This window comes from Pogona vitticeps, chromosome 5 (assembly GCF_051106095.1).
Source record: "Pogona vitticeps strain Pit_001003342236 chromosome 5, PviZW2.1, whole genome shotgun sequence".
In the NCBI taxonomy this organism is placed as follows: Eukaryota; Metazoa; Chordata; class Lepidosauria; order Squamata; family Agamidae; genus Pogona; species Pogona vitticeps.
This window is the reverse complement of record NC_135787.1, coordinates 93864955-93892601: the sequence shown is the minus strand read 5'-3', so window position 1 is coordinate 93892601 and position 27647 is coordinate 93864955. Positions and strand designations below refer to the sequence as shown.

Genomic DNA, 27647 nt, shown 5'->3' with positions numbered 1-27647 from the left:
GATGTGTTAAGTAAAAAGAAGTGAAACCCATTTATGATGCCAAAACTGTAACATGAAGGTAAATGCCACTGTGATTTACTTCATGCAAGTCCTCATGTGATTATAAATCATTGCCTGAAGTCAAAGGAATGAAATTGCAAAGGGAGATATACCCTATGAGACATTGTGCAGCTATTCTCCTTCTAACAGTTTTTTTTCTTCCTGGTACAAACAAGAATGGAAGAAACTGTGGAAAAACTTAGAAAGCTTACCAATCAAAGATGAAGTCTGGATTCCATGTAAAATTCTCTGAGTAAGAAAAGACAAATGTATAAGAAAATCTTTCTCTCTCAAGGGGGGGAAATCATGCAGAAACCAGCCCGGTAGGTGATCTTTCTTGTTTGAATGGGCAACAATATTTCTAGGTGGGGCAATGGAGTGTGAGCCATATTTATTGTGTGCTTCCACGCTGACCCTTTCCGGGGTTTTCTAGGTAGAAAGTACTTAGCAGTGGTTTACTGTTCCCTTCTTCTGGGGGCATCCTGGGACTCCGCAACTTGTCCAGGGCTGGCTCTTCTGGGAATGCTCAATAGGGAACTGAACTCCCAACCTCTGGCTCCACAGCCAGGTGCCTAGCTCGCCGAGCCACACAACCTTAGCTAATTGATCTACCCTCCACTAGTAGAGAGACTGTATGGGTGGGTCAGGGAAAGAACAGGCAGGGGCCTTCCTCCTTGCTTTGCCTCCATACACAGGATGTGTCCACTGAAATAACGAGCTACGTAAAAGTTAACTAAAAAGTTAAATGTGAACGTAAGTAATTAAGTTTCTTAAGAGACATTAAAACCAACAGCAGTAACCCTTTATAAAAACCCATATGGCACCTACTAATCCCAGAGTGGATGGAGGGGAAAAGAGGGGAAAAGAAAAAGTGGGGGAAGGTGGTCAGCTGGAGTCAGTGAGGAAAATCTCCCTAAAAGTCTGCTAGGCGGAGCTCCTCTGGAAGCTGGTTCCATAAAGTTGGAGCCACCAAGAAGACCCTACCTCCTGTAAAGGATTTATGGGCCTCCCTTGGGGTAGCCACCTGGAAGAGCTTCAACTGGGGGGATCATGTGGCTCAGGCAAATGACATTAAAGTAAAGACACTCCAAGAAGTAACATGGACCCAAATCATGGAGAGTTTTGCATGCGAATGTCAAAACTGTGAAATGTATTTCCACTTTTAAAAACTGGACTTTGAATCCCACATTTCCCCCAAGGAGCTCAACAGGAGGACATGTATGACCAACCCACATCTTTTCATCTTCAATTCTGTGAGGTTAGAACTAAAATAGTAGAGGTTTGCCAGCTTTCACACATTCTCATTGGAAAATCTTTCCTCATATTTTTTTATATATACTAATGCAGTGGTCCCCAACGTTTTTGGGATGAGGCAGGACACCACCCCGTGCGCTCAGGCGCATGTGCAAAGTGCTGGGGGAGAGCGTGCGTGCACCATCACTGGCATGAGCACTCCCCCACCCCTTTGTGCATGCACAGCAGCATCTGCATGCCTGCCCATGCACCCATCCACCCCTTTGCGCATGCACATGGGCGCATGTGTGAAGGAGTGGTGGAGCGCTCACTCCAGCACTGACACACACACACGTGTGCAAAGCAGCTGTGGGGAGAGGAGTGCATGCAGGTGGCAAGAGGTCTGTCTCCGCGACCCGGTCCAACTTGGGCCACGGACCAGCAGTGGGGTGCAGACCGGGGGTTGTCAAGCTCTGTACCAATGAACAGATTCTCCGGAGAACCAGTGATGCATGGTAATGTTGACAGATATCACTGAAGTTCTGAAAATATTGGGAGGCAAAAATGGAGCAGAGAGGTAAATAAGGATCTACTGGTGACATGCCAGATGTAGAAAGAGGTCTGCAGGAAAGAAACATGCAGTGCATAGTGGCATTTATCAGGACCCAAGGAGAATAGGCAGAGTAGTATGTAGAAGTCCGAGTAATTATGCAGGAAGCTGTGTGAATGGCCATGAATAATGTGCAGGGTTTAGATTTATATGGAAAACTTATGTGGCAGTAGAGCTACAGTTGCTGATTGACATTTCCAGATGTATCTTAGTTAGAAATACTGGGGGAAATTATGAAAATATAAACACCTGTAATATTTTCATCAAAATCTTTTATTTAAAAAAAGACATACATATAGCACATCGACAATAAAACTTATAAAACCCATTGGAAATCTTCACAGCACAAAGAACAAAAAAAATGGACAGTGACACACAAACATTTCAATCCAAGACATTGCACAAGCTGTGGAATGCTAAATGTGGAATGCAGTTGCCCCCATACAGAAAGGCTGCAGCTTTCCTATAGATTCAAGAGTTGATCCATGGAGGGTTAAGAGACACAGCTGGATGAAAAAGGAAAAGTACACTAGCTCTTGTTCAGGTGAGCTAACAAATGATGGGGAATTGAAGGTTAAAAGATGGATGAGCCCCAAGAAAGCAGAATCCAGTACTAAGAGATCAGATGTGAGGTATACTTTTTAGTACTACTCAAAGTGCAATGAGAACATTCCTCCTCAAGATGTTTTTGTTGATTTCACTATGCCTTCAATTGCTCAGTGGCTCTGGAAATGGAATTACTTTCTGTTAAACTAAGCCATGAAGAGAAATAGTCCTTCCAGGACAGTAAACAGGACCACAAAGGACTTTATTCCTTCAGAAACTAGTTATAGGACAACTCTCAAAACTGCAAACACTATCATCAAAAGGAAAATCACCTAATTAGCAGCACACACATTGTACCAACAATATAAATTTGTATCAGTTTTACAGAGTTAGGTTTGTGCCTGGGAACTGTAGATGGGCGTGGGTGCCGGCCATTTTCCATTACATATCTTCTATACCCACACATAGCCACAGCTCCCAAGTCCCCTGAAAAGGCATGTCTTCCCTTTCCTTAATTGGTTAAGAAAGGAGTAGAGACCATTATCGCAACCACACACATTTTTCTGGAATGCGTTAATTCACAGATATGCATGCACACTCAGACAGCGCCAAAATATTACACTAGTTCACATTTCTGTGCCTATAAAAATGTATCTCACTAAAAATACTGGTAATGAGTTGGATCCAGGCTGAGATGTGTGCAACCAGGCTAATTAATGCAGACATGTTGAATGCCCTCTTCCCCATGACAACCACTCCAGCTTTCTGGAAATGCATTCTATAGACCAGGCTCTGGAAAACTGTGTTGGCTATGGTGCACTGGGAAGAAGTTTAGGGAATTGTGAAAAGGAGCCGGATACCTTCCACAAATACAACTTTGCTCATAAAAGGTGCTTCCATCCAATTTGACAGGATATACCTTTCACCCCAATCACAGGCCGCCTGATTGAGCAAAGCATTCCAAATCTTCCTTCCAAAGTTTTCAGGAGTTCAAGGTGCTACTGAGAGGCATAGGGGAGCCTGCTTCAGTCAACACCAATGAATATGCTGAAATTTGAATCCAATGAAATATATAGAATACAGTTAGCCAAATCAGTACACTATATATTATGGTAGATTATATACCACAATGCTACTTGAAAGAAAAATAAGTTATATACATTTGTACCAACTGGCAAAGATTTGAAATATCTTCAGGTTATTCAAGTACTATGGGCTTATATCTTAGTCATACTTGAAACTATCCAGTTTAATGTCTTCAATCGCTATTCTATATTCCATCATCTCCACACTTCAAGAACTTGCCATCTAATAATAAAATAATTGACAAGATAGAATTAAATTGATGACCTAGCTTTGTTTCAGTCTTTTAAGTATCATTTGCCTTCTTCGGTGTTCAGACTTCATTCTTTTTTTTTAAAAAAAAAGAAAAGAAACAAGAAAACAAACCATCCCCTCCATCACAATGCAAAAGTGTAGGCCAGATAAGCATCTCCTACTCCATATAGCTTTCAGAAACAAGATAATGTACTCTGGGGTCTTAATGTACATGAGGTTATGACATGGAGTGGCATCAAATTCAGAGAACAAATGTAGAGAGAGAGGATATTTTATCCCTCACCCAAAATGGCAACCTTGCACAATTTGGGAGCCATGTTCTCATCCTTGAAGGACAGTCCTTGAAATAAGTGTGTTCCACATCCTATCTTATATTTTCACACATCAGCAACCACAGGTTTACTCATATAATCAAAATCCATTAAAAATGGCCTGTAGTCTGTAATTTATGAATGCAAACAACTCATCACACTTTCCCAATTATTTTTAACGCCACAATTTTCAAGTAATACTTAAAGACAGGTACTCAATACAGCCGCCAAATACTGTGAGAAGCCCAGAAGCAACAATAGAAGAAAACATTTGTTTTTTTCAAGGGATCAGTGTTCCTAAAAGCAAAATTGACCTTTAACTACAATAGGCACCATCCATCCAGACCCTGTACCTGTCTCTTGCCTGACTCTTTTCTCTTTGGTATTCCATTGCCTATCACCAAACTCCTTTAGAACCATAGTGCTTCTAACTCTGCACTATCATCTCTTAAAATATCTATCTTAAAATATTTTACTTGGTTCATATATACAGGAGCATTGTTTTTACATAAAAATAAATATTTACAAGCAATGTCACACAGGGATAAATAAACTCTAGTAAATAAAATACTTTGGATTGTACAAAAAGGAGAGAAAATAATCCTTGTAGCTTTATCCCCATTTCCTAATGGTGATGAAAACTCCCATTTGATGAAATAAATAATTATGCCTCTTTTTCCACTGATTTATATTAAATTCCAGTGTTTTTGAACACTCTTCTTCTGTATCTATACTGTACAAAACACGTTATCAAAAGAATGTTCAAAGGAGCTATTAACTTGTACACAGAAAATAATTTTGTTTCAAAGCTGTAAATGATCAGTACACACATAAATATGCTTGACACCCCACCCCCCGGTAACATTTCAGTGTGAAGAGACAGAGAGAGATCAGCAATATTTCTTAAACAAGAGACTGGAAAAGAAAGAGGTTGGAGAGAACGAGTTATCTTTGCCATAATGCCTTCCACTGCTGGAAGTCAATGAGATTTCCATGCATTTTGCATGTTCTAGTACTTTGCAAAACATCTTGGCAGACACAAGGAAGTCAGAAGGAAAATGAAAAAATAGCAGCAATTTAAGAAGATATAGCAGCCTGTCCCCTGTAAGGATCTTCCTCAGAAACAAGCAAATGTCAAGAACTGAGCATATTAAATGTTGTTGTCAGCAGCATCTATAGTGGGCTGTATGCTTGTCAATTCCACCATGTGATTCTTTTCCACTGCTGCTGAGGCAACACCACTCTCTGTTTGCCTTTCAAAACCACTAGAAATCTCTTCAAAGGTCCGGCCTTTTGTCTCAGGGACTTGGAAGAATGTAAATATGAAGAAGATGATGAGAAAGACAACAAATATGAGGAAAACATACGGACCAATGAACAGCTGCAAAAAAGAAACAGAAAAGAGCAAATGTTACACTTTTTTGGCCCTGGCAGGCCACAGTCTACATCGAGTCACAAATCATCACAGTGCTGTCTTTGGGGCTCACTGGGAAGGGTGTAAATGGACTCGTATCTCAACCTGGGAGGTGGCTATACTGGGTATGCTGCAACAGAGCTGCTCATAGAAAGTTTTCCCACAATTTGGAGCATACTGCAAATAAGGTCACCATTAGTCACACCAGGAGATGTATGTTCTAAGTGCAGAAACATATACCTTTTGATGCTTCATAGACAGAAACAAAGCCCTTTGGCACAAAATCACCTATATACAGCTACTTGGGTAGAGTGAAAAGGAAACAGACCAGATGAGCTCATATTAATTTGCTTCTTCATCCTCAAAAGTTCATACACATCCATATACAGTGGGGTCTTGACTTAAGAACGGCTTGAGTTAAGAACATTTTGACTTAAGAACCGCTCTCACAGGAAAATATTGACTTGACTTAAGTACTTAGATTTGAGTTAAGAACTGAAAAAAACCCACGTGGGAGGCAGGGAAAGTGCAAAATTTGAACTTTCAGTTAACTGTTGGCCAGTGAAAAGGTTGCCTGTCTGCTTCCTCACTCCTCCCAGCGTTTAGAGAGTAGATTGGGAGACAGTCTTCAGACTGCCTGGTACTGTACTGCCTGGACTGTATTTTCCCTGCCTTCCCTGAACCTTTCTTGACCTAAGAAAAAAAGAAACAAAATATCCCCCTCTAGTAGTCGAAGGCGGAATAGCAGCTTCCCATTAGTTTCTATGGACGGAAAAGAGCAGATACGGATCAAATGGTTTTCAATGCATTCCTATGGGAAATGCAGATTTGACTTGAGAACATTTTGACTTGAGAACCGCCTTCCAATATGGATTAAGTTCTCAAGTCAAGACCCCACTGTACAACTTTCCAACAAGTTCATGTATGTGAGGAACTAATTTCAATGACTATCACCTTTTGGACCATTCCTGAAATCCTTCTCCCCTGCAATCTTTAGTTAATCTCTACCTGATGTTGCTCCTGTCTGTAAGAAAATCTAAGTGTACCTAACCTGCATTTGCCAACATTCAGCATCTGGTGACCTTTCTTGTCTCATCTATTGCCTTCTCCTGATTTTTGTTAAATTTTAGATTGCTAACTCCTTGAGGAAATAGTTGTGGCAGAGCACTTACCGCTGCATAAGGGAAAAGCATGGCAACAAGGAAATTAGATGTCCAGTTTGAGCAACCAGCCACTGCCACTGCTGCAGGACGAGGACCCTGGCTGAAGAGTTCTGATACAATGAACCATGGGATTGGACCAGGACCGATTTCAAACACAGCCACAAAAGCAAAAGTAGCAATGATGCTGATGTAGCTCATCCAGCTCACAATGTTCTGCAACAAAGAGATGGAGAAATAACTGCTTTTAGCACATTGGCTAAAAAAAATTCTGGCATCACTGACTCTCCCTGAAACATGATTGGTGACACTGCTGACACACAATTCAGCAAGAACAGAAGCAGCTTACCTTTAAAGCCAAGGCGATGGTAATGACTGAAGCACAGATCGCCATACCTCCTAAGCCAATTAAGTGGAGTGTCCTGCGCCCCGCACGTTCCACAAGGAAAAGCTGTACAGTTGAAGGAAAACTCATGTGAAATAAAAACTAGTCCCGAACCACAAACATGAAATCCAGGTTCTTGTCCCCACTCAGCCATAAAACTCACAGCCTCTTTCACTAAGCCCGACCTACCTCTTAGGGATGTTATAAAAATGAATAAGAAAGAAGACAGCCGTGTGAGCCAAGAAAATGCAATCAGTCAACCCTGTATTATACTGTGAATGACAGCAATGGAAGTGGGCATGGCCTCCTACAGCTACAAGTCTCGGTGTTCCATGCTGTTTTTGAACTCCTCCTCTGTCATCTTTTGGCAATTCAAAAGGCAATTCAAGAAATGTTGGAACTCCTGCATTTTATCGTGCTGCTTTATAAGATTATTTTCCTGGATGGGATTCTGCTTCCATCAGATATATGCAGGCAGGACAGCCGGACAGCCAAGTGTCAAATGCTTCTCAGAAAGCTGTCAAAGCATGATATGAAAGCAGCAGTCTTTTTGTTTCTTCTGCACACCTTGTATATTTTGTCTCTGAATATGGCAGCTTCATTTAGCCATCCTGACTTACTGCAACTAATAGATTCATGCCTCCAGGAACTCTTCTGCTTTAAAGAGGACAGTACCTGAATCATATTCATACTCCAAGTAGGCAGGGCTGGGCCAGGTGTGACCATAGGGTCATGTGCAATGTTCTTGTGGTCCTGCCTCATTACATCTCCCAGGTTGGGAGAGATGAATTGTCACTCCTGGAGAGTCTCCAGCAGCAGCAAGTCACCGCTGAAACAGGTTGCAGATTCTTCACATGAACACACCAAAAAAATCCTCATTTTTCAAATCCTGAAGCAGACTTCAGACCACTTTCAGTTTCCTTCCCCTGGCCACCCCCTTCATTTTGGATGGTCTCCAGAGGATCCCAGGGCAGAAGAATGGGCTTGCTGAAATTGTTCATCTTGCACTAATAATACACTTATTTCTGGTCACTAAAATAAACACCTTTAAAATTATTTTTAAGAATGTAGCATTGGATATAATCTCCCAAATCTCTTGAAAATTATTTCCCCACACCTGCCTTCAATTAGCACTCCTGAATGAGATGCAACTTAAAATATAAGAAAGCTTGCCAATAATTTTTAAAGGACAATATTTAAAACTATATTTTCTTCCTGACGTTTCTGCTATGTGCACTACTTTGCACTTGAGAAGAATCTCCTCAAAATGTAAATAAGTGTACCCTTTCATCATAGCCCAACTTCCAAAATTAAACCACACCCAAAAGTTTGTCCAACTAACCAAATGATTAAAAGAATTTATGTAAAGGGAAGAATGAGGAAACATGCAGTTGCAGTGGCAGTACAAAGTAATGAAAGGTAATAAAAGGTTTGCAGCCCTAGAATACATTGAGTCTTACTTACCGATACAACAGTAAATATAGTGTTGACCACACCAGTACCAATGGTAGCATAGACTGGCTCTTTCACTCCAGCATCTTTGAATGTTCCAGTGGAATAATAGATCACCTAGAGGTAGGAAAGTGTTTATTACCAGTACTCAGTAACCAATGTGTGGTCATCTGTCAATTATAGTGTGATATTCCATCCACGCCACAATTATGTGGAGAGGAAGAATGAGGTTTCTCTCCATTGGCTCCACCCCATTTTTGCCATTCCTATGCTGGGAAGCCTGCTGATTAGGAACCTTGTGCAATCAGAGTTTCCAATTCCAGCCAAAACAAAAGCCCATGCTAGAAGCTCTCCTTTACAGCTGCTCATGTCAACATGTGCATAATGTGTGATAGGGCTGGCTAAGACTGACAGGGCAGCCAAACTCATCTCCTCCATCCAACGAACACTTTGTGGACAGAACATGTTAATAAGGCTATGGTGTTTAAATATACAATTATTATGAGGACATTAAAAGCACCTTCACAATATAAGCAAGTTATATAATCAACATGCTCCAGTGAACAACACTGGATTTACACTGAATAGAGATTTCAGACCCCCATCTTAAATCTCCACTTACTGACTATGCCATTTAGACAATCACTATCTTCAGCTTAACCTACCTCACAGGACAGTTATTAGAATAAAATGGGAGGAAGAAATTCACAAACTACCCTAAAATCTTTGAATGGAATTTGAAATTAAAATGCAGTTGCATCCTTATACACTATTGGCAAAAAACCTGTTGTAAAGTTATACCATGATACCATCATCATCTGACAAAGGGAATATCTAACTGAAAGCTTCCTATCCCCTTGTTAGAGTCCTGGGACAGGAGGAGGAGTCAACAATCACTGCAAAATCATCAACAGAAGTCCCAATCTCAGTGGCAGCGATCCAGGGGCAGTTTTTGACTGTTAAATGCTCCCCCTCCCCCACAATTTCAAGGCTTCCCCAGGGCAAAAGGAAATGCTAGGAAGTGTCAGAAACTGAAATGGCAGAATAAGAAACTTTTGAATTAACTTAAATTAATTGTTATCCAGTCTCCACAGTGTAAGTTTACACAAGATGTTTTGCCCCTTGCCTCTAAACCATCTTCTACAGTAAATAACACCAGAGAGCATCCCCAAAGGGCCCTCATTCAGCATCTTAATAGTTATCTATCATTTTTTGTTTTCTATCAGTTTATACACTTAATACATGTAGAGGTTTTAAGTCTAGAGTTATTGTGACTTGCCTGAGGTTATCCAGAGATCCCACCTATTATCCCTTCCCCCTCACCCATTCCAAAGTGAATTAAAAGTGGAGGCCAGCCCTTCCATATAACCAGCTCCCTAAAAGCGTTGCCTTCCCTCTACAGATATTTAGTTAACATATTAAAATGCTCAGGAAATGGAAACCAAAAGAGTACATACCGCATTGATCCCCGACAGTTGTTGAGAGAGCTGGAGTGCAATGGCAATGATGATGGCCTGCCGATAACTGGGGGAGCGGAAGAGCTCGGGAATGGTCACCTTTTTCTCTTGGGACATTTTGGCACTTTCTTCTTTCATCTCTTGGATATCACTGGAAACGTCTTGGACACCGCGAAGTTTCTGAAGAACTGGCAGATCAAACATTGGAATTTAGACAATGTCAGGCTTATGGAAGGGTGAACCATTTTATTTCCAAGTAAAAGTCCTTCCTACCCTGGAGCATTTGTATCTTTATCCTGATGTAACTTAACCAACACTTGAGATAAACTAGTTTTTGGTTTAACCTATTCATAATTACCACCAATTTTATCTTTTTCAAAAACCAACAACCTTACATTCCAATTTTTTCAAAAACCAACAACCTTACATTCCTCTCTTACTTTACTTTACTTTTACTTTACTTTTATTGGACTTATACCCCGCCCCCCCTAGACAAAGTCCATGAACCTCTTCTCTTTCTAAATTCTTGGATGACATTTAAGACTTCCTCTTTGTTTTGCTTATCAAGTTCTACGAAGTACCATGTGCACTGACAGTGTCATATAAAGATGATACAAAGCCCTGGCCTTAGCTGCTCTGTGACTTCAAAATAACAATTTTTATTACCTTACATATTAATATCCTACAATACATATTGAAAGACCAATTCAGATAAAATTTGTTCCCAAAAATGCTATGGATAAGATTCTAACTTTTTTCTAAATAAAACTCAGCAACTGCTCACTCCAGGGAAATTGTGGCATAAGACCCAACAATACAGCAAAGCAAGGAAGACTGACAGATGTGCTGATTTTTTTTTGTAAACATTAAAACAGGGTAAGATGAAATGACCCAAATTTATCAGGAATGACTTATGTAAGAATATTCACATACACAGTGTTTAAAATGACAGACCTTGTTGCTTAAGACATCGACACAAAAGAGCCATCTGATGAATAGTTGGTGTGATACACTTTGGTCAAAACACATTTAATTTTGCTTACCAGCAGATGTGTATGACATCAGCACTGGTTTTCTTTCTGCTTATTAGCAATAGCAAGTGCGTATTGTAAATACCCCGCTGGGCGGGGAAGGGGTGGCTGCTTGTTCGCGAGTTACGTAAACAAAGATTAGACTACTGAAACAATTGTTTCTTGCATGGATTTCATGTTATGTTCATTGAAACATAAAAGCTATACAGACAAACAACATTCATAAAAAATACAAGAACTCTGGAGTTGCTGAAATGATTGCAACAAAAAAAATACTTATACTAGAATATCCAGATGAATTTTGAAATGTTCCACTATAACTGTCTGATTTCATTCTGGCATTAACTGTTTACTGGGATATTATTAGCCTTGAAGAAACTAGAAAATGTTTGTCAGCTATAAACAAAATAGAGGCTTCTGTGATTTGCCCTGTAAGTTAGATCATACAAAACACCTACCAGTGAAGTGTGACAAATTTATTCTTTTGTTCCTCTCTAATGACACATAGAACAGAAATATTTCATGGAGCAGCAAATGAAATTATGTGAGAGACCAGTTCCAGAACTCTCATATTCCAGAAACATCAGAGAACTTTGGAGGGGGAAGACTAATGCTCAGAGCACTGAGCATGTAGCATTTCCTGTGGAACTGATCTTGCTTTTTTGAGAGTAATCTGTATGACTATAGAATTCTTTCCTGTTTTCCCATTATAGATCCATATTTCCTCAAATAACAGAAAATTTAACTTTAAAAGAATCTGCTCAACCAACCTCCATTGTTAACTTTTTCATAGGCATAGTGTTATTAGGTTTAATTGTTTAATTGTTTAAATTGATGCTTTTTCAGTGATGTACTTTTTAAAAAATAGAAATGAATGTGTTTGTGCAAAAATGTAAGAGTCTCAGTGCTCATATTAGAAGAGATTAAACCCCTTCCCAAGGGGTCATGGCCATTTTCATAATTTCAGCTGCACATTTTGTACCTCATAATTCCTAATCAAAGTAAAAGTTTGACAGTAATTGGACAATTCTGTTTAAATACCAGACAAATCATGATCCATTTTTTAAAACAATAGTCTGGTGAACAAAATATAATTGGCTGTTCAGGTGACCAGGAGTCAAAAGTTGAGTAAAGTTGCCTTGATCTGCAAAAACACACTAGCAGAAACAGGTGAGGTTGTTTCGGTGATATATTTAGTTGATGGCTACCTGCATGTGCTTTCTCTTCCTCCATTTTGTTGATCAGCAGGAAACGTGGGCTCTCAGGACAGAATGGAAGTGCTGCACACTGCAAGATGGCTGGGACAATGATGAAGCCCAGTAACAATGGCCAGAGACTTTCAGTTCCCATGATGACATTTAGGCCAAAGATCTAATTGCAGAATTTGGTGGAGAAAAGAAGATAGAGTTGTGTTGTGAATTATTCCTATATGTTGTATGTTAACTACAGCACATCTGGAGTTAAATGTAACAGGATTTAGACCACTGTAACTACAATTGCTTCCTGCAAAGTATCTTGAGAACATGAACTGGCTAGACAGCTGATAGCAGATGCTTATCCCTTTGACCAGAATCAAATACCAGAGTTCCCTGTGGAGAAGAATTGGATGCTTCTTCTAGGATAGCGGTGCTCAGATCTTAACTCATTCAATGTTTTTCTAAAGCATTTTTACTCTCAGAGAAGATTCCGTAAGATGAATAATAAACAAGGTAGTTCCTGCCTGCAGGGTTATAATTGAAAAGCCATGTACCCTTCCCTTAGGAACCAATGAATCATGTAACCAAATTGTATACATCTTGAGCTGAATGGGGATTACTCCCAAGAGAGCAGAGCCATAGTGCCAAGCATTACTTCCCCCCCCCCCCACAAATAATACCTGTAAACCACAAGGCCCCGTGGCCTTGCTGCTATTGAAGAAAGTGTTAGTCTTACCTGAGCTACCAAGATGCCTATAACAACACCTAGCTGGTTCAGTGTGCCAAAAGCCCCTCGTAAGGCAGTGGGAGAAACTTCGCTGATATACATGGGCACAAAGCCTGTGCAGAGACCACAGAAGATGCCAGTAATAAAGCGTCCAACTATTAACATCTCCACAGCCTTTGCAAGTTTGCTGAAGCCCATCAAAGCACCACCTAGAATAGCCAGAATATTCACCAGAAGCATAGAGTTTCGCCTGTACAGAGGGAAAAAAACATTAATGATTCTTTAAAAGTAGAATGGAGAGTATCATACAGGCTAGGCCACAGCACTTTGGTATTGGAAGCATACATTCAATCCAGCTGTGACTAACACAGGCCACAATCTGTACTGATATTTTGGGTCAAAACAAACCTCACTGAAGAAAAGAACTTATTTGAATAGAAGGGAAGTGTTAACAGAAGCACTACCTGGTGGACAGTGGCCCTAATTTCAGGGCTGCCCTTGGTTGCTTGCTTGCTTGCTTTGCTTTCCTCAACAAAGTCCCTACTCCCTTGCTTGAAGTGACCCCCTTTTTTCTGTTGTCAGGAGCCCCTTTTGATAGTTTCCACACAGGTTACATTAGCTACCTGCATTTCCACCTGGTTCATGAATTTGCTTTTTAGATCAAAAATTCCCCCAACCCCATCTTGTCTCCTTCTCATGCCTCAAAATGAAGGAAGAATTTGCTGTAAAATTTTTGATATTTTATACCATACCTGCCAAATCGGTTGACGAAAAGTCCAACAGAAAAAGAACCAATCATCCCCCCAACTGAGAAAATTGACACAGAGAGGGACCACAATGAAGTTAAGAGGGTCTGGGAGATAGGGGTGCCTGTTCGCTCTATCCATGTGTCATTGAAAAAGCTCTTGATAATCTGCAAGAAGATGGGGAGAGGGGAGGAATAAGCCCGAGACATTGGGTTAGAACTTTATGTCATGGACAGTGTGACAACATTTTCTGAAATCTAAACATTGAAATGTTTCAGATCCAAAGGAAAATGGGATGGAGGGGAAAGGAAAACAAAAGCAAAGGAACATGTACACTAATTATATAAGAGACATTTGAGAGGTGGGAGAGAGGTGGCTTAAAAATGACAAGTTGTAGCATTGACAGATACTTTTCTGAAACGCAAGGTTTCTGGCTGCCTAGGAAGCTGATCAAGCATTCTACAGTGAGGACACCAGTGCTGACAGTCAAACCTCTCTGAAAACCTTTTATCCATATGTTGGGCAGATTCTTGGACAGGTTCTTAGTTCAAATGCATTCACAGTGTAATCCAATAGGTTCTATGCACACTCCACATAAACAGAGTGTGCATATCATGTCTACAACATGCAGGACACCTCTTGCAAATACCTCAGGGTCAGGGCCTGCTCAAGACATTTTGCTCTCATCTGCACCTACCAATGTCAATGTACACAGTTTCCCAAGCCAGCCATATTGTTATGATCCATGAGACAGAAAATCCTACACGTACCTCTCCCCATACTTATTAGTAAAAGTAAAATAAAGAAAAAGTGAAAACAATTTTTCTGCCCTTCTGGAAATGTGCAATGGATAAGGAAAGGAAGGAAGTTGCCATTTTAAACCATCTACATCCCATAGTACACTTTTTTACTGTTGGCATTTTACTCCACAGAGACTGAGTAAAGTATACAAAAACATTTTTATGTACAGTTTCCCCACCACTGTTCAACTGATGACCTTAACTTTCAAACCTCTGGCAGAAGAGTACCTAGATGATAATGTTGGAGAAAAGTGTTGTATGACATTATAAGTTGGGCGTCGCTCAGGCATTCAAACAGAGGTAAAGCATGAGTGGGGGACGAATTCTAGACCGACTCCCCTGCTTGCTGTCATCTCCACAGGAAGAAAGACTGGTTGAAGAGGAAAGCCTCTGCTACCTGTGGAGCTCTCCATGTGACTAGGATCCTGAATGTCCAGACTTCTCCCAGACTGTCTCCCCTTCAGACTGTCCTACTTCACGTGGAGACAGTGACAGCAGGGGGGTGGCTAGAACTTTCCTCCTGCCCATGCTTTCAGATTAAGCCTTCCTTAAGTGACTGGACAGAGCTTTCGTTTTATAATAATAACTATATTATTTCATGCTATTATTATTGCAGATAATTATTTTGTGCTGGCAGAGCAAATCAACATTCTTCAAAAACAATTCTAAAAATGGGAGCAGTCCAAATAAAAAGTTATGACACTGGACTTCAGATCAGCACCAAATTTAGCATGTGTGTAGCAGACAATCTGCCTTGTTCTGTGCCAAGTTTGAGGAAATTTAGGCAAAGGATTTTCAAGTTGTGATTTTTAAAAATTAAAACCACCCGTTAGGCAACCCTAATCATCTTCAAGTTTAAAACAGATCTCATAAAATGACAATTCTATTCTTGCTTATTTTGAAAAAGAATAGTTGGCCTCCCCACAGGTTTTTATCAGGAGAGAAACCAGACTGCAGGGGTTGAAATATTGATCCTCCAAAAAGGCCTTTCAAAAGGAAAAAACAGCCACTTTGTTATAAGACTAAGCATGTGTAGCACAAGCTAGCAAGCATTTCATGAAATGTAACATTGTATACATTCATAAGCAGAGAAGGAAATATTTAGAGACAAAGGTCACAGAAGCAGAATGAAATGACAGATTTTCTTTAAAGAGTTAAAAAAACTGATTTGCTTTAAAGAAAGTAATAAAGTGACAGTCATTCACAAAGAGGGATATTTTGCCATGTCTCTTCAGTAAACACTATCAGGATTTCAGAAACCAAAACAGTCCCCTCACCTAAGTTTTCAGTCAATCAGAACCTGATCTTAACTAACCTTTAAACTCCTTCCTGGCCAAACAGGCTTATTAGAATCATGTTTGCACTCTTTGTCTGGTTGTAAAAATGAAAACTCTGGGATGATCGAGAACAGATCCTGCCCCTCCTCTGTATGACAGCCTTTCAAATATTTGAAAAGTGCTATCATATCAACCCTCATTCTTCTTTTCTCAAGGCTAAACATGCCAAATTCTTTCAGTCTTTACTCATAATGCTTGGTTTCCAGCCCTCATTCCTCCTTGTCGCCCTCCTCTGAACTTGTTCCAATTTGTTAGCATCCTTCTTGAAGTGCGGTGTCCAGAACTGGACACAGCCCTCAAGGTGAGGCCTAACCAGTGCTGAATAGAGGGGAATTAGCATAATGCAGAATTTGAAAACTATACTTCTATTAATTCAGCCTAAAATAGCATTTGCCTTTTTTATAGCCTCATCGCATTGTTGGTTTATATTTAGCTTGTGATTTACGACAATTCCAAGATCCTTCTCATTCCTATTTGCTGAGCCAGGTATCCCCCATCTTGAGAGTGTGCAACTGGTTTCTGTTTCCAAGGTGCAGTACTTTGCACTTATCCTTGTTGAATTTCATTCAGTTGGTTTTGGCCCAGTGCTCCATCCTACCAAGGTCATTTTAAATGTAAAAGAACTGATGCTACTGATGAGGTTGCATCCTATTCAAAGCAAAATGAAACTTCTTCCAAATTTTAAAAAGTGTTGCAATTATAGCAAGGAGTATCTTTTGATTGGCTTCACGTGTACAAGTCCCAAAGACAAGCAACTACCACAGTGTGTGTTGTGTTACAAGACACTGTCCAACAAGGCCATACAAAAAGGCAAAATTCAAAAGATTTCTCAATACTAAACATGCCTCAAAGAGCATCAATTTTTTCAAAAGTGAGGAGCATGAGCTTCAGGAAATCTGGAAGCTGAGTCATGGCAACTGGACTTCTGTGAAACATTTAGTTACTCATCCAAGTATGTTCTTCAGACTCCAGATAAGCTCACTTGGATGACTGAGAATCTTCACAGCTTCAGGAAAGTAAGAAAATGGTTAAAAAAGACTGCAACTGGTTGAAACAATGAAAATGCAGTGAGAGCCTTATTTGAAGTTTCTCGACTAACAGCAAAAACCAGAAAAATCCATTTGAAAAACGTAGTCAGAACTCAGAATACAAGTTTCAGCTATTAAACCCAATATAACAAGGCCTGTAAGTGAAATGCAGCACCAGCCTTCTCATTAATTATAAAGTACAGTGGTGCCCCGCATAGCGATGTTAATCCGTTCCAGATTAATCGTCGCTATCCGGAAACATCGCTATACAGATAGGAAAACCCCATAGGAACGCATTAAACTCTGTTCCATGTGTTCCTATGGGGCGGAAATTCACCGTTGAGCGAAGATCCTCCACAGCGCTGCCATTTTCACCGCCTCGGTAAGCGAGGGCAGCGTGCGAAAATGCTTGCTGTGGCCATTTTGGTTACCCAGTGGCCATTTTGGAACCGTCAATCAGCTGTTCTAAAAACATCACAATGCGAAGATCAGTAAGCGAAACACTTACCGATCATCGTAATGCAATGTTTTCCCTATCTAAACATCGCAATGCGATCGCAAAAAATAGATCGCTATGCGGATTCGTCATTAAACGGTGTGCTCGTTATGCGAGGCACCACTGTATATAAATATATTTCTTTTTTCCCCACCCAATTTGTGTTAATGAGGTACAATTTTATTCAAATTATATTCATGTCATTTTCTAGCTTTAATTTTCATGTGATGTTTTGTATAGGTATGTCATATTAATGTTTTATGTGCTTGTAATTTCAGTTTCTCCCACAATAATTAAATATGACTTATAAATATTATTATTATTATATTATTCAGAAACACCAGGCACAGTAAACATTATCAAAACATTGACTGGTATTATATAACAGGTACAAATTTTAACGAAAAACCTAAGTATCTATTTATCAGTACAGTATGTATGTTGCTCCTAATATTGCTGTTTTCTGTAGCTCAAATGGTGCTTTCCTGCTTATAGTACTGTGTGAAGTTTCTCGATATTGTTCCCAAAGCCCCAACGACTATGGGGACCACTGAAGTGTGTTTCTTCCAGAGGCAAGATATTTTAATTGCCAGGTCTCTGTACTTTTTTAGTTTTTCCAGTTGCAATGACAATGATCCAGACATTTCTCTGTTCTATTACTACTATGTCTGGTGTGATATGTTCAAGGTGTCTATCTGCTTGGATCCAGAAATCCCACAAGACCTTGACTTCCTCATTTTCTGAGGTTAACCTTTTCTACCTGATGTTCCCACAGGTTTTTGGAGGCTGGTAAATTATTTTTTGCACAATGACTAGTACACTAAATTTGCCACTCTATCATGTCTAATTTTGTTATCTGTTTGTGCAATCTTTGGACATTCACAGATGAGGTGTGACACAGTTTCATCTCTTTCTTGTCAGAGTCTGCATTTGCTGTTAGCACTAATTCCTTGGATCTTAGCTTTCATCACATTGTTTTGGAGGGCTTGTCCTTGTCCGGCAAAAATCAAGCCTTCGGTTTCTTTCTTAAGGGTCCCCAACTTTAGCTACACACAGGTTGAATTATTATCATGCTTTCCATCAATATTTCTCAGATTTTGTCTGTGTAGTCATTTTCCCCCCAAGCTGTTTAATGTATTTTCAAATTGTTGTTTCTTATATTCAGCCTTTGTTTCTGTTGTTTTCAAAATATTCTCCATTTTCACCACCTTAAGTAATTTTTCTCTCCTTGTATTGATATAATCATTTAGGTTTCTTTTTTCCTTCTCTACTACCTGCTGTATTTGCAGCAATCCACGGACTCTGATTTTTCATGGTAAATATAATCTGTCCACATCACTTTTTGTAGGGCATTATTGTTGTTGTTGTTGAAGACAGGAGGGCCTGTCGTGCTCTGCTCCATGGGTCATGAAGAGTCGGACATGACTAAACGACTAAACAACAACAAATTGTTGTTATTGTTCTTACTACTGCTACTATTACTACTTCTACTACTATTTGAATAGAATCATTCCAATAAAAATATCATAATAGGAGTGTGTGTATTAACAGATTAATTTCTTTCTCCCTTCTCTCAAAATCTGAAGATTCCTCATGAGAAACGTTAAATAAGTATTTGATGCACTTCAGGGTTTTAAGTCTTGAGTTAAGTTGCAGCAACAAAAGTAAAGGTTAACAACTGCTGTTTTACATTTTAATCCCTGTTTTCCACCTCATACATCTGATGAAGTGATTTGAGAAGGTCCATAAAGGCTTGCATTAAAATATAACAGACTTTAAGATGCCACAACACTTTTGTTTCTTTTTTTAAAAAAAATTCTTTTGTTTTTGCCTGATATATTTGCACAGATTACATGGCTATCTCTTCTAAAACATAGTAATTCTGGCTTCCTTGAGGATAAGAGTCCAGACCAGTAATAAAGGTCCATCCATATTCTGTACTACCACCAGATGGCAACATCTAGCATGAAACCAAACACAGATCTTAGGCTCCATTTGTCATTTCCTTCCTCAGAAAGTCTGTTGGCAATGACATTTAGTTAGGGAAACCAGCATAGATGTGGCTTATGTGAACCTTTTAAGAAAATATCCAACCCACAATTCTCTTCTCCCCCCTCTTCCCTCCCTCCCTCCCTCCCTCCCTCCCTCTCTCTCTCTCTCTCTCTCACACACACACACACACACACACACATGCATACTGCAATGATGCAATTAATTTTGAGATGTCGGAATTTCCCCTAGTTGCATTACTTCTCTGACCAATGCTCCATGCAATATCTCATGTAGAATTGAAAAGTCAGGAACATAGATAGGATATACTTTTGATTTAGATTCCTGTGTTAAGTAAGGGGTTGAACTTGGTGACCTTATAGGCCCCTTTCAATTTCATTATTCTATGATTCTATGAACATGGAGATGTTGATAAGATGTTAACCATGAAATTAAGTGGGGTGTTACTTTTTAACTCCAGTACTGCACTCAGGTGGGGGTTGAAGAGAACAAGAGAGGGGGCAGGAGAGAGGGAGAAGAACTGAGAATAAAGCCTAAGAATATTAGCTCTTCAAGCAATACACACACAAACATACAGACACACACACACACACACACACACACACACATCTTTCTGGTCCCTTCCTATCTGTTCTATGACTCAGCAGCTTCTGCAGCTCCCGCTCCCGCACCATACTCTTAGTTTATTATGTCTGTTTCATCACTTCAGCTAGAGCTGCTTTCAAGGCAGTCTCAAAGAACATTTCCCCCCTAGGACTGATTATCCTTTAAGGTTAGTTTATCTTAATTCAAAGATTAAAATCTGCTCCTCCCACCTCTACCCTTCCAGTCCCCCTTGGCCCACAGCTCCCTGGGCATTTTGAAGGGGAGTCCACAGCAGGGACTGTTTATGGGGCTGCATCCTTCAGAATGCATCAATTCCAGCTGAGCGTCTATAGCATTCTAGACTTCACAGGGTGCTTTACAGGAGACAGGTAAAAACACAATGGAGCAAACAGTTTGGTTGCCTGGTGACATCCTTTCAAATTTCTGCTCATCTTGTGATGTGCCTTATCACATTTTGAACAGTTGGACATTTTTGAAGCTTATTTGAACCTGTGTCTGTTAAGTGTCAGTCTAACCATTATGCCCAACTGGGTCTCTACAACAGTGTCTTCTAGGTCAGTGGTCCCCAACCTTGGGCCTCCAGATGTTCTTGGACTACAACACCCAGAAGCCTTCACCACCATCTCTGCTGGCCAGGATTTCTGGGAGTTGAAGTCCAAGAACATCTGGAGGCCCAAGATTGGGGACCATTGTTCTAGGTAGTCGCCTAGTGGCACTAAACAGATGTAGGGTGGTTTCCATGTTGCAGAAAGGGGAATCATAGTGCTGCCACCTTCCTGATCTTCCATGCTGACAGAAAGACTGACTGGTACGTGTATCAGAGGTGGCACAAACAGTCTATAAGGGAGGGGGGAGGAGATAACAACTGCACTCAGCTGAAACTGGTCAGTTTGCAAGGCAACATCTGGCGACTGTCCTCTGTAACTTGTCAGTTGTATTCTGGCTCAAGGACAGGTCTGAAGACTTGCCTTAAGGGGCCAACCTGACAAGCAGCTTTCTTGGCCTGTGCCTTGGAAATAACCTGCTTCTAGAACTGTCAGAATGCCCTCATTCCAGAATCAGCACAGATGGGATGCCATCAGCACAATTGAAAGGCAGCCAGGATACTTAAACAAGGGGAGAATAGCTTCAAAAAATGCATCATGGCCTGTGCTAGAGAACTTGATATCCCTAAAACAGAAATGTTTTCTTCAGAGGCAATTCTGCATCCCATGCAAGAACAAGAACAACAAAAAGTAGAACATTTTAGCACAAGCAAACATCAGTTATCTTTGCACAATGGACACACTCACACAAAGATGTGAACAGGAAACTGATTGGCTTGGTACCACCGTTTCTGTATCACTCATGCTTAACTTTTCAGCCTGCTTGAGTTTGAATATGTAAGTGTGCTACTAAACATTTGCCTTATTTTTTCCTCACCAGTGCAGTCTGGAACTGCCCCACAATGCATGGACCATGTGTCTCCTCTCCCCAACAACACCAACACCAGGTGAAGGCTTCTGGTGCCAGTGGAGGATTTAGTGTTGCAAGCAACTGAAGGGGAAATCCTAGTGGGAGGAAAATTTCAGCCCCATCCCCTCCCACACAATGAGCCCAATCCAGATTCCCCTACCTGCACGGCTTATATTTGCAATTAAAAAACGCACACAAGAGTGCACACTACATGTGCCATGCATATGTTTTACACTACACATGGATATAGTTTAGCAGTCATGACATGTGTAACTTAGCTATCTGCACATGAATCCCTATGTGGCTTGTGGAGCTGATGCAGAATGATTCAGCACAACCCTAACTTTGGAAATAGTGTGTGTGGTTATTCCCCCTAAACACAAGAGTCAATGATGATAAGCATTCCAGCTTCCTACATCAGATGACAATTGCTCTGTTCTTCTCAGAAAAAAACAGGCCCCTTCTCCTACCACTCTACACTTCTAAGTGGAAGAACTCCAGCATCCCACACATTTGGCAAAGCAGGCAACTCTGAAGAGCTGACACCTCCATCCCCTCCCCCATGACAGGCAAGAATTCAGCATGGAAAGCAGTATTCTTACCATGAAACAAAGCTGTTATCACAACACTTTCACTAGGAAAAAGATAACTACTACTCTTTTTAGTACTCTAGGGCTTTTCCCAAAATTAATCAACTATTTGTCCTTCTAAAGCCACTTTCTCTTGCATTCACTTCTTGTATCTTCATTAACAAAAGAAATTATCTTGTAATTTATTCACATTATATTTTTTCTTCCTTAGCATTTTTGGTCTACCCATGTAAAGCAAATTCTGAGTAGTTAGGGACCCACATTTAAAACCACAAAGTGCCTCTTTCTTCCTGTTTTACCTCTTCAGGAGCATTGATAACTCCTATGTTGTAACCATACTGGAGGGATCCAATGACAGCAACCACCACAGCTGTTACAAGGGGACATGTTATTTTCTGGAGAAGAGAAGGAGACAAGGCAATTAGTTCACTCACATGACCCTTGAATATTTCCTGACTTTCTGTGCAAAGACTCAATTCAGTTTCATAAAAACCAAAGTATAAACGAGACATTCATTTCCAATTCATATATAACCAAACCCTATATTTACTAGAGATTCTAAGCATGCTTGGTTTGTTAAATATAGAAATTAAGCTGAACAAAATGGCTGAATTCCCCCTTTCCTAATTATTTGATTTAATACTTTGAGTACATATTCCAACAGACAAATATTTAAGCAAGAGTATAGTTCTCTTTAAAGTTTCTTTCTCACTCTTTAAACAAGTCTCATTCCAAAACTTCCTCCTCATATCTTTATTGTTTGTTATGTGCTGTCAAGTCACATCTGAATTATGGTGATCCTAGCAGGGGTGCAAAGTATGAGACATTTTAGGAGTGGTTTTATCAAAGTCACCCACCAGTGAATTTTCATGGCCCAAAGGGATTCTGAACCCAGGTCTTTTGAGGCCTAGTCTGCCACCACACTGGCTCATGGCTTAGCCAGCTATATTGCCTGATTTGGGATTCTCTGTTTCAAGAATACCATGCCAACTCTTGTGGTGACCTCAAGCTTGATGGGATCTCCGGTGGTTGAGGATATGAAAACTGTTCCATCAAAATCCAGTTTGACAAATCCAGTCAGTTTAGTCCTTCCTCCATCCAATGCTTTGGACTTGCTACAGTACGGCTCTGCAGTATTTGGTGGTAGTTACTGGGAAAGATGGTTAAAATCTATGTGGGGCTGCCTTTGAAGATGGTCCATCTACTGCAACTGGTCCAGAACCAAGCTGCACGGCTGGTGAGTGGTGGGGCCACTAGGGGACACATCAAGCCGATTTTGTTTAAATTACATTGGCTACCAGTTGCTGCCCGGGCCCAATTCAAGGTGCTTGTTTTGACATATAAAGCCCTAAAGGGCTTGGGCCCTGGATACCTGAAGGGCTGCCTCCTTCCATATGAACCTACCTGGCAGTTAAGATCTAGCCAGGGGGGCCTTTTGAAAGAGCCGTCCCTCAAAGAGGTAAGAGGGATGGCTTGTAGACAAAGGGCGTTTTCGGCAGCTGCCCCCAGACTATGGAATGCCACCCCAATTGAGATTCGTCTGGCGCCGACGCTGATGACATATTGGCACCAGGTCAAAACCTTCCTGTTCCAGAAGGCTTTTAATTGAAATAATATCAACTGTGGGTCCTGATGGCAACTTTTAGAGTATATATTTTAATTATATTTTAATTGTTTTATCTTTTTTACTTTAGTTAATTTGCTGTAAGCTGCCCAGAGACCTTTGGGTAGTGTGGGTGGCATGTAAGTTATACATACATACATACATACATACATACATACATACATACATACATACATACATACATACATACATACATACATACATACATACATACATACATACATACATACATACATACATACATACATACATACATACATACATACATACATACATACATACATACATAAAATGGTGTTTTGTGCTCTTATTACTGCCAGGTTAATTAAATCCCTACTATCTTCCAAAGGCTGTTATAATTTATAGGCAGATTTAAGACACAAGTTCTGTCTTAAACTTGGAAATAAACTATTAAAAAGCATTAATGAAAATAAGGCATTAGAATGGCAGCATTTAAATGACAGCATACAAAGTATCAGGGAGAAAAAGCCTTACATTAGACTTCAAAGTTAACATTAGTGTTAATTGCTATTATGTCTCTGTGTGCCTACTCCTGCCGCCCTGAAAGCAGGCATCCATGCACCTTCCCTGATAACTAGCTCTACAAAAGTAATCCCTAACCTTGGTGGTTCTAATATTTCTGGAAAACTCCCAGAAGCCCTATCCAGCCTAGCCAATAGGCAGAATCTCAAGCAATCACCTTAATGTATTAGAATATTGTGGTAAGCAAGCTATTAACCCCCAAAGTTCCAGAGTCCCACAGCTGGAAACTGGGGTTGGTCTTTGTTGCCTTTATAGCCTGCAGGGAGCTGTGCAGCTGTGACAAGATTATGCTTTCAGACAAAGCCCTTTTTAGTGTTCTGCAAAGCACTGCATTTGAAAGTGGACAAAGAAATTACTGCAGTTGGTCTTGTTGGAGGTGACTAACTGTCCTCAGTGGAATAGTTTTCACATTGGGACCACTGTCTTAACAATTATGTAATTGGATTTGTATTCCATCTGGAAAAAAAAACAGATTGGGGGAGGCAATTCCAGAGTGAATTAAGAGAACATCTGAAGGAGCCAAAAGTGTTTTTCAAAGCTTAATTCAACAAATTAAATGTTTTCAGGGTCCAATGTTAACAGAAATGAACTACACTGCTCTTTTTCAATGTTAAACATCAATATCTTGCTATTCAGAGCCAAGGTTCCAAATACAAGAACTACAGCTGTGCTTCTGAGGCAGAGTTCTTAGGACAGAAGTCTGCTAAAGAAGGATGATGAGAAGAGCCACTTATGCTACACACTGACTTCTCTCTTTAAGTCATCTCAGTACATCCCATCCAGCTATTTGAATCCCAGTTTGGAAGGCCCCTCATTTTATCCTATCACTTCACAGGTTCCCTTCCAGATTTCCTGCATGCTTTTCCTCTTTGGCCAGGCAGTTCAAAGTTTGAGAGTGTCCAAAAAACCAAGACATATTGGCACTAGGAGTCTACTACAGGATGGATTGCCAGTAGTAGTTCCAGACTTCTGGCCACTAACCAAAGAGAAATTGAAATGCTGATATCACTGCAATACATTGTCTAAACTTACCCTTCCAAAACTACACAATTCTAAGTAGAAACCTGGCTTGCATGCTCCCCTACCTGCTCTCTCTGCATTATCATTTGTATATGAATTTACACTTCTACTTTTTGAAAAAACAAACAAACCCAAAGATTCAAAAAATAGCACTTCCTATTCAGAATTCAAACACTGAAGAGACTGGTGAGGGCTGTATTCTTGTCTTATTATTCTTTCTGCTCCCAGCTATTTTACTTCTGGTGAGGCTATGGTATTTTTTGAAAGACTGGGAATAATGGGGGAGGTTATTCTGAGGTGAAACAATAACAGTGTGTTTGTGGGGTGGGGGGAAGAATCATTGCCTTCTGCTCTCTTTTCTGGCTCTTTCTTTGCTTTAAATCTCACCTTCTGATCCACTTTTTGCAGTGATGACACTGTAATACAGAGAGCTACTGCCATCCATGTCCAGCTAGCTGTTTAGTAGGGCACAATGCAAAAGTAAGAACAAGATATATAGATACATATGCAAATTGCACAAGACTGGTTGTGCAGGGTTGGGATTTCCCATAACTCATGCATTCATGGCACCTCACATCTGCCTAATAATTACAGCAAAATATTTTACTACCATCCCTCTTGTTATCGAGAGATTGCTGAAGCTGACGATTTCAGGGCAGGCATGAGACGTGAACTAAAGACTTCCTGCTGAACAGCCTACACATGTGGTCGTAGAACTGTATCAGCTTACAACTACAACACAATTCCAAGTGATGGTAGACAACCAGGGTTCAACAATGTATAGAATGTGTCTATCCACATGCATACATCTCTTTGCCCTGCCAGGCCGCCTGTTTGCACTCTTTTTTCTGCAGACTCATCATTACCTCTGAGGCTCCTGATTTTGTCCTAAATGCAATGAGATTCCCTGCTTTGCTCTATGCTTTCTGCTAGGTAGATGACAGGAAACATCTAAAACAAGGAAGAATTTTTGCCTAAAAATATTTCTTTGGCTTGGTTATCTGTCTCTCCCAACTACACCACCGTTAGCTAAAACATTTGGCCCCTTGCAGTGTCTGCTCGAAAGTAGCCAGACGGCAAGGCTCAGAGGGAAGAGGAAGGCCAGACACTGTGACAAAACCGGTAGGAAATTCCACATCTGTCCCTGGCATAGTCACATCCTTTCTCCTCCGGCTCCTCCAGCTGTGGGTGATAAAAAAGGGGGAGGGGCGTCTCATTCCACATCTCACCAAGGCCTTAAAACCTCGTTAAAGTGAAAATTCCTCTCTCACTTGTTGAACTCCAGAGGAACCCACGCCTTGACATCCTCCAAATGACCTTGACAGAGATTTCTGGCAAGGCCCTCCCTTCCAAACAGGGCACAAATGAATCGCCAGCGTCGATAATGGCCCGGGCCTGAAGGTTTCCCGAAAAAGTAAACAACTCCGCGATATCTTTCAAGGGACTCCAAGGCGAGTCAGCTTTTTCCAGGCGGGACCTGTCCTCCTCTGGGATGCATGCGTGCGTGCGTGCGTGTATGTGTGTGTGATTCCACACGCGCGTGCGCGCGCCTCTTTGGTGCTCTCGGGCACATGCTTGCCTTCGTCTGCTTTCCTCTTCCGTTATCTCGCCAGCGCCGGCAAGTGCCCCATAAAGCCAGCTCGGCCCGTGCCGCACGGCTCGGAGTGAAAACGGAGGGTCCCCAGCCCCGACCTCAGTCCCCAAAGGAGTGACGCCCAGGCTCAAAAAGGCTTTCCCCGCAGGTCCGGGCATCCCTCGAGCGCTCTCCCCCCCCCCCCGCCCCGCCCCGCCCCGCCAGCAACGCAAACCTCTCCGGGCACTCTCGGGACTTTTCTCAAGCCCTGATGCTGCCTCCGCTCAACGGCGCCATCTCCGCTGAGGGGCAAGGAAGCAAACCCCCCAACTGCGGGTGACTGCTGCCGGGCATGCCATGGACCCAAACGCGGCGAGCCTGACCCGGGCCTGGCACCGACTTCAGCCGAACCTTTGGAGCCCTTACCGCTTTGCTCTCCATCGGGCTGGGCAGCCGCCGCCGATCCCGCCTCGGAACCCCGGAGCCGGCTTGCGGAGGGAGGCGCGCCCTCGCGCGCGCAACCGCGGCTTTCCCGGCAAGGGCGGCCCTTCGCGCCCCTCGAGGTAACCCCCTTCTTCGCGCGCCTCGCCCGGCCTGCCGGCGCCTCTCTCGACTGCGCGGCCTGACTGCCAAGGGAAATTCGTAATCTCGCCCTCTCGCTGTGCCTTTTTAGGGTGGCTCTCGGATGCGCATCTATTTATGGCTTCTGGCTTCCGAGGGCGGGGACGATTAGGGAGGGACGCAGAGATTTGCTCCCGCCCAGGGCCACGGTTACCTTAAATAAATAAACAAATAAGCATCAGAGGATTTTTTAAAAAATATATATATATATAGTGACTTCAGCCTTGGCATCACTAGCAAATGAAGGCTGTGCTTTCTTTGCTCAGAGTTCCAATTACTGTGCTCTCAAGCAGTTTTTT

At 41.3% G+C, this 27647-nt stretch overlaps 1 protein-coding gene and 1 long non-coding RNA gene across 4 annotated transcripts; both read right to left on the bottom strand.

The window, feature by feature from the left end:
• Positions 1 to 2137: 2137 nt before the first annotated feature.
• LOC110085523 (solute carrier family 2, facilitated glucose transporter member 3) lies at positions 2138 to 27358 on the bottom strand. 3 transcript variants are annotated; one of them, XM_020805783.3, is made up of 10 exons: positions 27154 to 27358; positions 22267 to 22362; positions 13652 to 13812; positions 12909 to 13149; positions 12185 to 12347; positions 9946 to 10133; positions 8501 to 8605; positions 7001 to 7102; positions 6664 to 6867; positions 2138 to 5458 (listed from the first exon to the last, which is right to left on the bottom strand). In XM_020805783.3, exons 1-10 carry the CDS (start codon positions 27166 to 27168, stop codon positions 5228 to 5230), a joined length of 1506 nt encoding a protein of 501 aa, XP_020661442.2. In that variant the 5' UTR covers positions 27169 to 27358; the 3' UTR covers positions 2138 to 5227. The 3 variants fall into 3 exon arrangements, with proteins under 3 accessions (XP_020661442.2, XP_078250217.1, XP_020661441.2); XM_078394091.1 differs by lacking the exon at positions 27154 to 27358 and adding an exon at positions 26426 to 26710; XM_020805782.3 differs by lacking the exon at positions 27154 to 27358 and adding an exon at positions 25542 to 26213.
• LOC144589457 (uncharacterized) lies at positions 10146 to 10489 on the bottom strand. The gene is made up of 2 exons (XR_013545568.1): positions 10368 to 10489; positions 10146 to 10335 (listed from the first exon to the last, which is right to left on the bottom strand). It is a non-coding gene; the product is annotated as an uncharacterized LOC144589457 (long non-coding RNA).
• Positions 27359 to 27647: the final 289 nt, after the last annotated feature.